Raw genomic sequence first — 15,780 nt, forward strand, 5'->3', positions numbered from 1 at the left:
TTGGGGGTCTGGGTGGGCCTTTGGGGGTCTGTGGGTCCCTTGAGGGTCGGTGGTCCTTTGGGAGCTCGGGGGGACCTTTGGGGGCCGGTGGAGGGCCTTGGGGGCGCCGGGAGGGTCTTTGGATGCCTGGGGGGCATTTGTGGACCGGTGGAGGGCCTTTGGGACCCTGTTGGTCCTTTGGGAGCTCGATGTGCCTTTGGGGGGCCCGGGGATGGCATTTGGGGGTCTGGTTGGGCCTTTGGGGCGCCGGTGGCCCTTTGGGATCTTGGGGGGCCTTTGAGTGTCCGGGGGGACAGTTGGGAGCCTGGGGGACATTTGGGGACCGGTGGAGTGCCTTTGGGAGTTTGGGGGGGCTTTGAGGACCGGGGGCTTCCTTCGGGGTTGGGGTAGGAGGATTGGAACCCTTTGGGGTTGGGTTAGAGGACCTCACAACACTCTTCAAATGAAACTTGTGTATTATAACGACCAGAGAGTTTTACCATTAAATTCTCTTCTAAAATCTCTTCAAAAATCTTCTTTTAAAATGTCTCTATCTGTTTAGACGAAATAGTTCCATAACCTGTCTAAAACGGTTTCGCCCAAATAATCCTTAAACGCAAATTCAGCGTGTTCCTTTGATATTGGCATCTCTGTGCTAACGCATTTCAAATTAATATGAAACCTTCTCGCGCGCTAAAACAATTCATCGCTAAGATGTTTCTTGCCTAATTATTTCCATGGCCTTTGGTTATTAATATGCTTTGGAGTTCGACCAGTAGAACTGTTCCCGAGGCAAAGACATTAATGACTTGGATCTATTCCTGGAGCAGTACCTGTCAGACATTACTAAACTTTGCCCGGAAACAATTTGATTAATGACTGACAGCAAAGTGAGAAAAATACTGTTTTTCAAATTCTCACTGACAAAAACCATAAAACATCCATAATTTGCTGTTGACATCCATGAAAGTGATAAAGTTACTGTTTTTTCATTATCACTTACAAAAAACATAAAAAAAAAAATACATGTTAATAAATACATTTTTTTAAAATTATCACATACAAAAAAAATAAAAAATACAGTTTTTTAAAATTCTAACTTACAAAGTCAATAAAACCATACAAAAATGTTACAAAATTCATGTTTGTCAAATTCTCACTGACAAAATCCATAAAAAACATCAAATAAATCGACCGACACACATAATCATCCATGAATTATGTAAAAAAAGTTATAGGTGGCAGCAGGGGTGGGCAATGGGGGCTTTAGGGTCACCTCTACTCTCACTAACATTATAAAAGGGGAGTAACAAAAGAAAATAAAAGGAAAAGACGTACAAACAAAACACATGCATAACAATATCAATATAAAGAACTACAAATGCAAATCAGAACAATCGCACAAGAGGATGAAAAGGACCCAATCGCTTGCAGGTCTCGTCTTTTAACTTGGAGCCCAACTTATTATATGACGTCAATATATCAGTTGCATTAAACATTCGAATAATCTTACGGTTTCTATACCAACGAGGCAAATACAAAAGATATTTAAAATAACGGAAGTGCAAAACTCTATTGTCCTGCATATCACTAGTATCAAAAAATGAGCGCAAACCTGATAGAAAAAGAATGGAATGGTCGCAGTACGTTGAATAGAGTTTAACCAATGCCTTACGAGAATGTCGGCCACGATTTGGGACAATTTTAGCATAACCTGCTTTAAGCTTATTCTTAATATCTGCAAGCACACTAGCACAGATAGCTGAAATAGAAGAGCAAATACTAATCCCGAGCCAACGCAACGCAGGAGCCAGCTTAACTGAAAAAGAACTACAACTCAAATCACTACTTGGGTTCTTACCTTTGAAAACTAAATGCTCACATTTTTCAGCATTAAGCACGAGGCCAATTTTTTCAAAAAACTTAGGAACAAACTGGGTAGACTTAGCTAGGGTGAATTTTGAACGGCTAATAAGTAATAAATCATCTGCATAAGCAATATAAGATAAATTAGTTAGACCCGTAAAACATGACGGAAAAACACGAGAAAGCACAGGGTATAAACAAGCATTAAAAAGGTATGGTGACAGAACCCCCCCCCCTGCCTAAGTCCAGACCGAATAGGAATATTACCAAAAAAGATCTCTCCTGACCGAAGCGAACATATGAATTTGCATACCAAAAACGAAGGACACATATAAGAGATGAATTCACTCCAAGCTGGGTAAGAGAATACCATAGTTGGCAGTGACAAACAGAGTCAAAGGCTTTTGAAATATCTAACGCACATAAATGAAGTTCAGAGCCATCTTTTCGTGCTTGAATTAAAAAAGAAGCAAGAATTCGATGCGCATGTTGGCATCCTATATTCGGTTTAAACCCAAATTGATTGGACACATAATCAACTTTTGGAAGAATTTCAGGAAGCAGGACCTATTCGAAAACTTTGCTCAGCGAACAGCCTTTCGTAAAAGGTCTGTATGATGCGCAATTAGTCGGATCTTTCCTACTTTTAAGAATCGAAGTGAAACTCCCGCACAAAAAAGAATCAGGCACCAAAGACGTACATAGACAAATTTGAAATAATAACTGCAAATGATAAATCAATTCTTTCAAATCAATATGAAGGTTAAAAACACTATCACCATTAATATCACATGATTTAGATTTTAAATTGCTAACACAACGAATCACACGGTCAGCAGAAACGGGAGGCACATGACCTTGGTAAATTTTCGCAAGTGATGCATAAGAACAAAGGCTAGCAAACTGAGAGTGAACCGCATAATTCATAATATTAAAAATCTTATTATAATGATTAATCCAAGAGGCATTAGGGATCCGATCGGCATTAGGAGTTTAATCAAATTTCGCAACATTAATCACTTGTTTCCACTGACTAGAGGTCTTCGGAAATTCCATACCATTGTACCTTACTTTACGAAGATAACGTTTAAATTCCAACTTCGTTTCCTGTTTAATGTCAAAAAGGTGACCCCTTAAAGGGCGGCCACACGCTACCCAAATTCTAAGCCACAATTTTGCACGATTGTTCACAATTTTTAAATCAGGGTCAGATTTTCATATTGAACCTCTAGTCTTAAGCTTAAAACGAAAAAGCGTGACAGCCACTTATTCAGTTTTTTTCAGGCAGGAAACAATTTGGCTGTAATATATATTGAGCTGAACTCGAGCTTGTGGGGATATAACACTGGTACAGAGTAAATTAAATGGAACTTTAATCGTAGACAAAAGAAGATCAACAGTTGATAGATATAGAGGCCAGTCAGCTTTATTCCAGTCTCTTTTTGTTATTAAATAAAAAAAACAAGTTTTTTAATCTGAAAGTAAGGTGCGACATCAAAACATAAAACGAACAGATATTATTCCGTATATGAAAGGGGCTGTCCCCTCCTCAATGCCGCACTCTTTACGCTAAAGTTTTTTATTGTTTTAAAAAACAAATTTGTGAGACAGAGTCAAACATTAGCGTAAAGAGCGAGGCGTTGAGGAGGGGACAGCCCCTTTCATATACGGAATAATTTCTGTTCGTTGTAAGTTTTAATGTCGCTCCTTACTTTCAGTTTAAAAAACTTGTTTTTTTTATTTAATTTCTGATCGTTTTTTAGTTAATGCAGCTTTTATTTGCATAAAAATTTTACTTTTCTTTTGCTAAATGGATGTCTTTACAAATTAACTTACGTAACTAACTTATATATTCGTATATTTTTCTTCTGACAAAATATACAAAGTTGCAGATTTTGGCAGATATGAGCTTGAAACCTATGTAATAGGGTTTTCTGATACGCTGAATCTGACGGTGTGATTTTCATTAAAATTCTTTCACTTGTAGGGGATGTTTCCACCCTCTTTAAAAAATCGAGTAGATTTTCTCAGGCTCGTAGCCTTTGATGAGTAATACTAAACTTAATAAAATTTATATATTTAGGATCAGCATTATAAACACATTCTTTTGATACATTTATTGACATCAAAATTCCGTTTTTAAAAGTTTCGATTACTATTGAGCCGTATCGCTTGTTTTCTTATTGTTTTTTTTTTATTACGTATATGTTATTACGTATATGAGGGAGTTCTCACCTTAGTCAATAAAAAGCTCTTTAAGTTAAAATTTAAAAAAATTTTGATTCACAAACATCTGAATCACAAAGGCCGTTTAATTAGAATAGATAGCTCTTTTGAAAGCACTAAAAAAAAAATTGTAGCGTAAAGAGCGAGGTATTGACTTGGGGGAGAACCCCCTCACATACGTTATAATTTCTGTTGGTTTTAAGTTCTAATATTCCTTCTTACATTTCAGTTGAAAAAATTTTTTTTTTTTATTTAATTTCTGCTCGTTTTTTAAATAATGCTTGGAAATCCGGCGCCCCCTTCATAGAAATGTCCCTTATCCCAAAGAAACATCCTACACGGACATATTCTCCAGGGTAACCCCCTCCTCTAGCCCCCCCTCCAGAAAAAATCCTTCCTGAAAATGGTTGTATACTTCCCAATAACCAATAAATAATGCTGGCAAGTCCGGCACCCCCTTCATGGCAATTTCCCTTCCCCCATGAAAACTACCTTCCTGAAAAGATCCTCCAACATAACCACCGACCCCCCCTAACCTCCCCCTACCCGAAAAAAACCCTCCTGAAAACTTCTGTATACTTCCCAATAACCAATACTATATGTTAACATTGGGTAAAGTTCATAACTTTTAGCCCTCCCTCTGGGAGCTTCGGGGGATTAAGTCATCCTAAAAGACATATTTAACATATTTTCGACCATGATGAACAAAATGGCTATCTCAAAATTCTGATCGGGTGACTTTGGGAAAAATATTAGCGTGGGAGGGGGCCTAGTTGCCCTCCATTTTTTTTGGTAACTTAAAATGGGCAAAATAAATTTTATTTTCCGTTCAAATTAGCCCTCCAACGATATTCTAGGACACAGGGGTAGATACCAAAACCCCGGGGAAAAAAAAAAAAAAAAAAAAAAAAACATACACATAAAAACGCATACGTTAACTTTATTCGTGCAAAAAATGTAAAATAAAGAAATTTTTTATTTATGCGCTTTAAAACAAAAACTATGGGGTCTATGATAAGCTTAATATTATGGGGTGATTTTAACTAAGGGTCTATAGCTTTTAGGGGGTCTTTCCCCTTTTTTTGAAAATCAGCCAAATTTTCTCAGGCGCGTAACTTTTGATGGTTAGCACTAAACTTGATGAAAATTATATATTTGAAATTAGCATTGAAATCTGATTCTTTTGATCCCATGATACGCTGAATATGATGGTGTGATTTTCATTAAGGTTCTATAACTTTTAGGGGGTCTTTCCTCCTTTTTTCGAAAATCAGCCACATTTTCTCAGGCACGTAACTTTTGATGGGTAAGATTAAACTTAATGAAACTTATATATTTGAAATCAGAATTAAAATCTGATTCTTTTGATGTATCTATTGGTATCAAAATCCCGTTTTTTAGAGTTTCAGTTACCATTGAGCCGGATCGCTCCTTACTTACAGTTCGTTACCACGAACTGTTTGATAATTAGCATGAACTGTTTGATTGCATGGTACCTGATAATCAAGCCGTATCCAGGGGAGTGTTTTCGGTTTTAAAACCCCCTCCTAAGTTTTTTACGACTTGTAATAACAAAACAAAAATATATATAGACGAATTTCGACGTGTATTCGTACACCCCCCCCCCGTATAAATATAAAAAACCCGTATAAATATAAAAAAAAACCCTCCTAAGTTTTTTACGACTCGTAAGAACAAAACAAAAATATAGATAGACGAATTTCGACGTGTATTCGTACACCCCCCCCGCCCCCGAAAAATAACATGTCATCTCGAATAAAAATATATGAAGGGGGCTGTCCCCTCCTCAACGCCTCGCTCTTTACGCGAAAGTTTTTTTATTGTTTAAAAAAAATAGAGTTGTGAGAAAGTCAACCATTGAGCCGGGTCGCTCCTTACTTACAGTTCGTTACCACGAGCTGTTTGATAATTAGCATGAACTGTTTGATTGCATGGTACCTGATAATCAAGCCGTATCCAGGGGAGTGTTTTCGGGTTTAATCCCCCCTCCTAAGTTTTTTACGACTCGTAAGAACAAAACAAAAATATATATAGACGAAATTCGACGAGTCTTCGTACACCCCCCCTCCCCCGAAAAATAACATTTCATCTCGAATAAAAATATATGAAGGGGGCTGTCCCCTCCTCAACGCCTCGCTCTTTGCGCTAAAGTTTTTTATTGTTTAAAAAAAATATAGTTGTGAGAAAGTCAAACTTTAGCGTAAAGAGCGAGGTGTTGAGGTGGGCACTGCCCCTTCATATACGGAATAATTTCTGTTCTTTTTAAGTTTTAACGTCGTTCCTTACTTTCAGTTAAAAAAACCTGTTTTTTTTATTTAATTTTTGAACGTTTTTGAATTAATGCAGGTTTTGATTTTGGCTCACCGTACATAAATAATTAAAACAAAATTTGCATATTATAATTGGTTAAATGGCTTTCTCGAAACTTGTTTAATTTTGTTTAATTTTATTTACGAACGTTTTTATTAGTAATAAATATACGTAACTTAGAATTAACTTACTTAACAAAATTCTATATTCATAAATTTTTAACACGTATATTAGGGGGTTTGCCCCCTAGTCAATACCCTGCTCTTTAAACTATAGTTCGAAATTTTTTTCCAGTTCTTTAAAAATGACCTCTTAATCACAATCAGTTGATCAGTTGAAAAACTTTTTTTTTTTTTATTTAATTCCTGATCTTTTTCTTTAATAATGCTGGGAAATCCGGCGCCCCCGGCGTCGCACTGTCCCTTCCCCCATGCAAACTTCCTTCATGGAAAGATCCTTCCATATAGCCCCCGACCCTCTCCTTCCCCCACCTACCAGAAAAAATCGCATCTGAAAAAGTCTGTATACTTCCCAATAACGAATACTATATGTTAACATTGAGTAAAGTTCATAACTTTCAGCCATCCCCCTGGGGACTTTGGGGGACCAAGTTATCCTAAAAGACATTTTTATCATATTTTCGACCATGCTTAACAAAATGGCTATCTCGAAATTTTGATCAGTTGATTTTGGAAAAAAAATGAGCATGGGAGGGGGTCTAGTTGCCCTCCATTTTTTTGGTCATTTAGAAAGGGCACTAGAACTTTTAATTTAGATTCCAATGAGCCCTCCTATAATATTCTAGGACAATTGTGTCAATACGATCACCCCTGGGAAAAAAAAACCAAAAAACAAACAAACAAACAAACAAACAAACAAATAAACACGCATCCGTGATCTTTCTTTTGGCAAAAAATGTAAAATTCCACATTTTTGTAGATAGGAGCTTGAAACCTCTACAATAGGGTTCTCTGATACGCTGAATATGATGGTGTGATTTTCATTAAGGTTCTATAACTTTTAGGGGATCTTTCCTCCTTTTTTCGAAAATCAGCCAAATTTTCTCAGGCACGTAACTTTTGATAGGTATGATTAAACTTAATGAAACTTATATATTTGAAATCAGAATTAAAATCTGATTCTTTTGATGTATCTATTGGTATCAAAATTCCGTTTTTTAGAGTTTCGGTTACCATTGAGCCGGGTCGCTCCTTACTTACAGTTCGTTACCACGAACTGTTTGATCCACTTTTTGTAATTAGTACATAAGTTCTGTTCAGCCCGAGTCGAATTGATGGTGACAGTGGCTGAAAGGGGCAGATGGTCATAATCACGTTCATCCTGTTCAATGTGAATGTCGCTAATAGAAACACCAGAAGAAACAACACAATGACCAATATCAGACAATGAACCGCTATTATATATGTATGAATGGGATGCATCTTTATCCAAAACCCGATAGCCATTAGGTAACGAATCCAAAAATAAATCAGTCTGCGTTGAGGTAGAGTTTATATCACAGTTCGTATCGCCTAACAGGATCCAATCCAATCCATTGCTCTCAACACTAACAAGAAGGGTCTTTGGCGATCAAAGTATAATCATCTACTGAACAAGTACTGACAAAACTCTCCAAAAGTGACCCCGCGTGCCTCAGTGCCTCTAGACGCAAAATGTTGTACTACTTAATCGCTCCGAGCCAAAGTACTTTGCTCCCAGCCAATAAATTATCCCAGCCAATAGAGCGTGATTCAGGCGACTAGTTACCCGGAAATTTGTATTGAATTTTGTAACTAAGGGTCTTAAAAATAACCTAAGGGTCTGTGTAAATTGTGTAACAAAGGGTCACTTTTTTGTGTGGAGAGGATAGGTTTTGTCAGTACTTGTTCAGTAGATGATTATACTTTGTTGGCGATGCACATGCTTTAGTATACCAGCGTTGCCAGATAGGCTTATTTTACGCCAAACTGGCTTATTTTGTTGGCGACTGGCGTGAAAATTTTTGGAACTGGCTTGTGGCTTAAAACTTGGCTATTTTATTTTGAGCTGGCTTATTTCTTGGCGTGATTTACTTTTTCAGGAAGAATTTATATTTTTTGGCAATTCATCCGATTTTCGAACGAACGAACGAACGAATGCTCACAAAAGGTCAAAACCACGTATTAACTCTATGGTCAAAATATAAAACTAACCGCGGCAGTGTGATGGAGTTTTCAAATCCTTTGAGACACGTGGCTTCGTAACAACAGCATAAAAAGCATTAGCCATTAATTCATGGGGTTGAACTACAGCTGAAGGTACAGTATATTAGCTGTTACTTGTTAGTATAGAATAACGCCAGGAATCAACCTCATAACAGACATGTCTGTAACATCTAAAGATCCTGTTTAGCTGTTTAGTTCATGTGAGTCGTCCAGGAGTCGTCATGCTGTCGTCATGTACACTCTAGCTATTTTCTGTGGTTTGTATCTCTGTACAAACAGATTGGGTACACAGCCTAGCCCACTGGGTACACACCCCAATGCATCGGGTACTGCCCCCAATATATTGGGTACCCCCATACCCGTTTTCACTTTTCGTCTAGGCCTATTCTGAGAAAATACATTTATTTATATTTGAGGTTTTCTTTGCATCACTTCAGTTTAAATATGCTCAAAGGAAGAAGCAAACTGGTCATGGGTTTTCTCAGAATACATGCAAAAGTGAAAATCGGTATGGGGCAGTTAGGGATATTAATTGTTTTATGTACTACCATCAACATAATGTACTACTTCACCCCTGCAGTAGTACACCACAGGATCTGTATCTAAGAATTTGAGTGCTACACCCCACAATCAGTACTATATTAAACATGGCATAGGTCCTACTACGCTATATATGGAGTAGGTCGTGTTATGCTATATATGGAGTAGTACACTTGGTTAGATGTAGGTATAAAATTCTGAGGTACAGATCCTGCGGTATATTACAACAGTGAAGAAAGAGTACATTATATGTTGATGGTTATACATAAAACAATTAATCCCTAACGGGTATGGGGGGGGTACCCAATGCATTGAGGTGTGTAGCTCAGTGCATTGGCCACCAGCAAATTGGGTACATGCCACAGAAAAATAGCTTGTGTACATGACTGGTTTGCACCCCCATTTTTAGCGGTGATGAGCATCAGCTTGTGACATAAGCAAACCTGAAGCAATCAATCTTGTTTCAGACTCATGTGATAATAAACCAATGATCTAATGATCTTTTTTGTTTTTGTCTGCGGGTTACGGTTACGGTTAATGCATCTTTATGTCCAACCAATACATAAGGGCTGGGACAAAATTTTAAGAATTTGTTCTGGGATTAACTCTATTGCGCCAAAACGAACCTCTGACTGAACCAAAATGTTGATATTAAAACGCCTTGGGTCGCAGAGTATCATTACAGTAATTGGAGGACCGACTCAGTGAAAATATGGGATAAAGAAATTACGGTGCACACACGGACAGTGCTCGAACTAACACAGGAGAAATCAAGCCGGTGGGCGTCCTCGTCAATAATTTTCCCCGAACTGTTGGACAGGAAAGTAAGCACGGTCGAGCATTTTCTGAACATAGCGCGCGGAAATTTCTGTAAAGTCTCTAGAGTTCCACATAGGGTAGCGGTTTATCACAATTGTACTAAATGCAGCTTCAAAATAACCTCTACACTGGAACTTAACTTCCTCTAGCCAGGGAACGAATTGAAAGGTGGATAACGCCAGTAGGATCAATGGACCTGACTAATGGTAAATATTTCTAGTATGCGGCCGTCAAAACTTGGGCACCTTTAAAAGTAAAGTTAGATTTTGAGCAAAAATTGTCTGGCTTATTTTCGGCTTGTTTTTCAAAGGCTGCGGCTTACTTTTTTGTTCACGTTAGTATACTTTGATAGAGAAGAAAAGGATCTTTGGTCGCAAGGGAGGTATACATTAATAAGAACTAGGTTAGCAAAACGGATTGCAATGAAATAATCACATTCACGATAACACACAGGGGATAGCGGGACTAGTTAATGTTTTAATAGGCAGGCCAGCCCGCCTGAAGGTCTTCCGGAAGTTTTTCGGGCACTTCTAGTGAAAACCAAGTGTTCTTTACTCCTGCGAACGGAATTCAATATATGAGTAAGTAGCTTTAATGAAAAAACTAAAATTTATTTTGTATTTAACGAAAATTCTGAGCAAGACAAAATCGGGTCAAGTTTAACATGCCGTGGTCTTTATGGTACCCCCTTCTTACTTCAAGATCTGAATAACTTAGCTAAAGATTTTTAGAAAACGTTCAAGATTTTAAAATGATATTTAAGATGGGATCTACAAAGATTTGCACTACTCAATACCTTATGAAAGTGTTACCTAATATCACAAATTTATTTTCACAGAAAACTTTTATTAATAAGACCATAATTGAAGGGTTTGAATAAACGAGTCAAACTAAAAACGAACAGAAAATAAGAGGAGTATGGTTGACACCCCCCCCCCCGTACCCTTAAAGACCAGAACATAATTTGTACTTCGGGGGAAAAGTTGCATGGGCGAAGAGCTGACACCCACCAATAATTTTTGACTCTTAAAGAGAGCATTATTAAAATGAAATTGAAAATAGGATCGACAAAGATGTGTACTAGTCAATACACTATGAAAAGAGTTACATAATATCACAAATTTATTTTCGCAGAAAACTTCTATTAATAATACCATAATTGAAGGATTTAAATACCCGAGTCAAACTCACAACGAACAGAACCTAAGAGGAGTACGACTGACAGCCCCCCGTACCCTTAGACACCAGAACATAATTTATACTTCCGGCGAAAAATTGCATGGGAGGAGAGCTGACGCCCTTCAATCATTTTTTGAATCTTAGGAAAGGGCACTAAAACTTTCAGTTTCCAACCAAATGAGACCATTCCGAAAAATTCTTTCCTATAAAGTACCTTAGTGAAAAAAACACTTCCTCTTTACTTAGGCAGCATGACCGTCTTATTTTATTAAAAAAAGCTAGGATTTATTTCTAATCTATCTTAACCATGTGTGATAATTTTTGAAAAAACTAAAGATAACAATTGTTTTCATTCAACAAAATACAATAGGGTTTATGTCTTATTTCATATGCTTGTTTTGGTAACAAAAAATATTGTTGTTCACACAATTTATGAAAACACCATATTCTTGTTCATAAAACATGTGAAAAAAATAATGAAAAATACACAAAGACTCTACAAACAAAGAAATACTTCTTTCATCTACATAGACAGTAAAACAGTATGCATGATAATTAAAACGATATTTATTACTTTAGACGAATACAAATTCTTCACTATCGAAAAAAGCAAAGAAAATAAGAATAGTCGAACTAAAAACACCATAATCAGTAAAACCCAAAATCAATTTGGGTGGAGATATGAGTGAGATACAGATCCCTGGATATGTTGATCCTATAGCCATGGATGCTACATTGAGTGCGATAGAAAGCATCTGGAACCCTCAGGATTTGACTCTGGACGATCGTATTAACAAATTTCATAGAGAATCAGATGAAATTTTTGAGCAACTAGATATGGATAGATTGAGTCGGGATGAGCTCATTGAGACATTTTATAGAGATTCGAATAAAATTTTCGAGCAAATTGATTTAGATTTGATATGTTGTAATCATACCCATCTAGGTAGAAGAGACCACGACAATATATCGAACCCTCAAATATCAAGTCCTTCAATTATTAGGCCTAACTCTAGTGCAGGAAGAAAACGTGTAAGGGACCTTCTAGAAATACAAAAAACAATACTCATAGTCTAATATTTCAAGCAAGAGATTTACAGAAGTTTGCAATGTTAAATTTAACTTTTAAAACGAAGTATTCAGTCAATAATAATAATAATAATAATAATTTTATTTCAACCCTTCATACAAATACATGTAAATGCTCGAAGGAATTATACAAACGAAAGAAAAAAATAAAGAAAAAAATCACATAACGCTACAAAACAAAATTAAATTGCGATAGCTATGGAAAAGAGAAAACAAACGAAATCAAAATCAGGATTTTAATGCACAAGACTAGCCAATGGAAAGTCGTGTTTTGTTCTATTTCGACTTTTGAAAAGGGGTATACGACTCATGCATTTTCTTACTTAACTCAAAAATATAGTACCTCTGCGAAACATAAGAGTTTCTTAACCATATGGGAATTCCCAATAAATATTTTCAATACCGAAAAAAATTTGAACGAATTTGGTTACGTTCGGTTTTACTAAAGTAATTTCATAAAGGAGTTAAAAAAAAAAATACATGTGGCCCGAACACGGCATTACAGAGACGACCGAGCGTAATTTTGTCAAATTGACCTTTAGTTCGTGCTAGCATACCGTAAGTTTTCCGTAGTTTTTCTTTAAGTGCTGTAATAACTAGATTTTTAGTAGCTTTGATAGAATTCCAATACCAGAGTCCGAGATACTCGAATTTATTCTTTTGGAGTACTGTCTTCCCGCAAACATCAACAGCACGATTTGGCAATGTTTAGTCGTTCAAAACGACGAATTCAGTCTTGGACGGCTCTATTGTTAGCCCAATATCACCAAGTGCAGACGACCTGGCATTAATAGCTTTCTGTAAAGATTCTAAGTTATCACTTATCAAAGGTAGATCATCTGCGTAAGATAGATGACAAGCATCAATTCCATCATCTATCAAAAAATCTTCTATCGATTTTGTTTCAGAACGTATTGCATTGTTAAATATCACAGGGCTGATTACTGAGCCTTGTTTAACACCCCTAAGTATATCTATAGGTCCAGAAAGCTGTCCGGCAGACCGAATTCTTACTTTAGATTTTCGATACCATTGCCACAGACAATTACAAAAAAAGGGATCAACTCCTGCCCTTAGTAGTGACAAGACTGCTTGCAAATGTAAGACAGAATCAAACGCCTTAGATATGTCTATTGCACAGACAAATAATGGAGTTTTTTGTTTCTTAAACTTTTCAACAATTGAAATAAAAGTTGCATGTGCATTCTGAACAACAAGACCGGACCGGAAACCGAACTGATTGTCACCCGTATCCGCTCGTGCTGCCACTATAGGGCACAGTATCTTCTCCGGTAACTTTGCTAGAACTGATCAAATAGTGATAGGTCTGTACGAAGAACAATCTTTAAGGTTTTTCCCCGTCGTATGCGTATCATTAACGACCCCTTGACACAAACCTTGTGGGACAGACTGTTACGATATTATTACTTGGAACAATACAGTTATATGACTAAACAGTTTAGGGGTACCACACATCAGATGTTCCGGCTGAATACCATCTGCCCCAGGCGACTTCTCTAAAGGAAGAGGACGAACAAAAAATTCAACACACGACGGGGTAATAGTAAGCCAGTTACTGTATTGGTTTAGCCGATCAAAATGCTGCATCAGAATGTCCCGGAAATTACTTTCTAATAATGGAGGATCAGCCGCAAACATTGAAGGAAAATGTTCAAACCATCTATTTATTTCAATGCTATCAGGCGGTGACGAAGAAGAACGGATAAGTTTAGACACTTCTCGCCATAGCTGACGAGGATTATTTTTTATTTCCCGCGATAGCTCCTTAACCCGACTTCTTTTCCAAGATTTCACCTTCTTTTGATATTGGTGTTTACTCGACTTCATAATTTTAAAAACCTATCCTGAACGTGGTCTTTCACAATCAACCCAGATTTGTCTCCAAAACACATGGCGAGACTTTTCCACCTTCAAACCAGGAAAATCTGACCAGCCTCTCTTACGGGTATTCAGCTTTATTTTTTCCGACGGAACTGCAACGGATGCAGCCATTTTCATACTATGCACCAATTCAAGCAAATAACAATTCAAATGGAGAAGCCGGTCAGATTTTACCCGCGAGAGCAAATGAAACGGAACCCTTATCTTATCTAAGTACGAATCAAGTAGCATCTGGTAAGTAAATATATTAATACGACTCCAGTTCTGTTTAGTGAACCACTTGGGTCTAGAGGGAGCATATGTCTCAAAAGAACTGAGTGGTAAATGAAACTCAAGATGCAAATGGTCACTTAAAAGAAAGTCGTCAGAAACATTAACTGTTTGCTGCTGGAGATCCCCCATATCAGTAAACACGAAATCGAGATCAGAAGTGCTACCACTATTATGTACATAGGTAAACGATCTATTTTTCTGTAGACAACAGAAATTTTGCGGCAATGTAGCATTTAACATTTGTGAGCGACCAATGGTATTATCATTAATGTCCGTATTAAAATCACCCATAATAACACAAGATTTACGGGTAAGAGCTACTCTTTCAAGTAGTTTCGAAAATGACGAGCAGGCAGACGCAAACTTCTCACTCGATCGGTCATTTCTATAATTTGTAGGCATATAAACACAAACAGCAATAAAACCACTAAATTCTACCGCAAGACATACATCATTAGACTCAAACAGATTACAATTATCCTTTTTTCTAACAGCTATCATTAAGCCCACCGAGGGTCGACCCGCAGTACTTTTAGCTGAGTAGATAAAATACTGATGATCAGAAGAAGTAATCAGTCTTGTACTATTATTTTCATTAAGCAGATGCTCATTAACACAAATTATATCGAAAGTACCATACACTATTTGAAGTGTGTCTAATTTTTCTCTAGCACCGTTTATGTTTTGACAGAACAAACGTACTTCGCCATTTATCGAGCCGGTTTACGATTTAAGTTCTTCGGCGCAGCTTGGTCTGGAATTGTACCACGAGCTGCATTTTTTAGGTTTGGGCCCCGAAAGCTGTTACTTGCATGGTTGGATCCGCAGTTGGCGCACTTGAGCACATCTGAGGTGCACTCGGAGTAGCTATGATCACAAGCACACTTTCTACATTTAGTTTCCTTCTGACATTGGTTTGCATGATGACCAAAACCTTGACATTTATAGCACTACAGCGGCTTTACAAGGGGCTTTGACACAGAAAACATGGTGTATTCCACTTTGATTCCAAACTTGAGAGCCTGATCGAAGTCAATCTTAGTAGTGAACGTGAGCTGGACAACTGAGGAATTTCCAAAGCTCTTGGCTTGGGAAACACCGCTAATTAGGTTGGGAATAGTTGAAACGTCGTAATCTTTGTCAACGTAAATGGTCCCGAGGTATTCTGAGCGCAGTACCTTGCTACGGATATTTTGTTATAACTTTATAATGTATATAAACCTTATAAATATTAATAAAAATATATATATTTACATAAAAACTGTTTTCTTAATTTTATACAATCTTTTTTTTTTGATGGAATGTCTTGACAATAATTATTTAAATTTCCGAAGTGAGTGAAATCTGAGCGGACAATCTTCCTTGTTACCCA

General features: G+C 37.1%; 1 protein-coding gene across 1 annotated transcript in view; it reads right to left on the reverse strand.

Moving 5' to 3' along the window:
• LOC148952516 (vesicular glutamate transporter 1-like) overlaps nucleotides 1–15,780 on the reverse strand; it is a 71,924-nt gene that overhangs the window by 9,717 nt on the left and 46,427 nt on the right. Inside the window, exon 9 of the mRNA XM_089089218.1 lies at nucleotides 1,595–1,741. Within this exon, the coding sequence (XP_088945344.1) occupies nucleotides 1,595–1,741 (147 nt within the window). The remainder of the gene's footprint in view (nucleotides 1–1,594; nucleotides 1,742–15,780) is intronic.

The sequence above is a fragment of the Artemia sp. Qi Xiang Cuo genome, chromosome 5 (assembly GCF_049724085.1).
Source record: "Artemia sp. Qi Xiang Cuo chromosome 5, ASM4972408v1, whole genome shotgun sequence".
In the NCBI taxonomy this organism is placed as follows: domain Eukaryota; kingdom Metazoa; phylum Arthropoda; class Branchiopoda; order Anostraca; family Artemiidae; genus Artemia; species Artemia sp. Qi Xiang Cuo.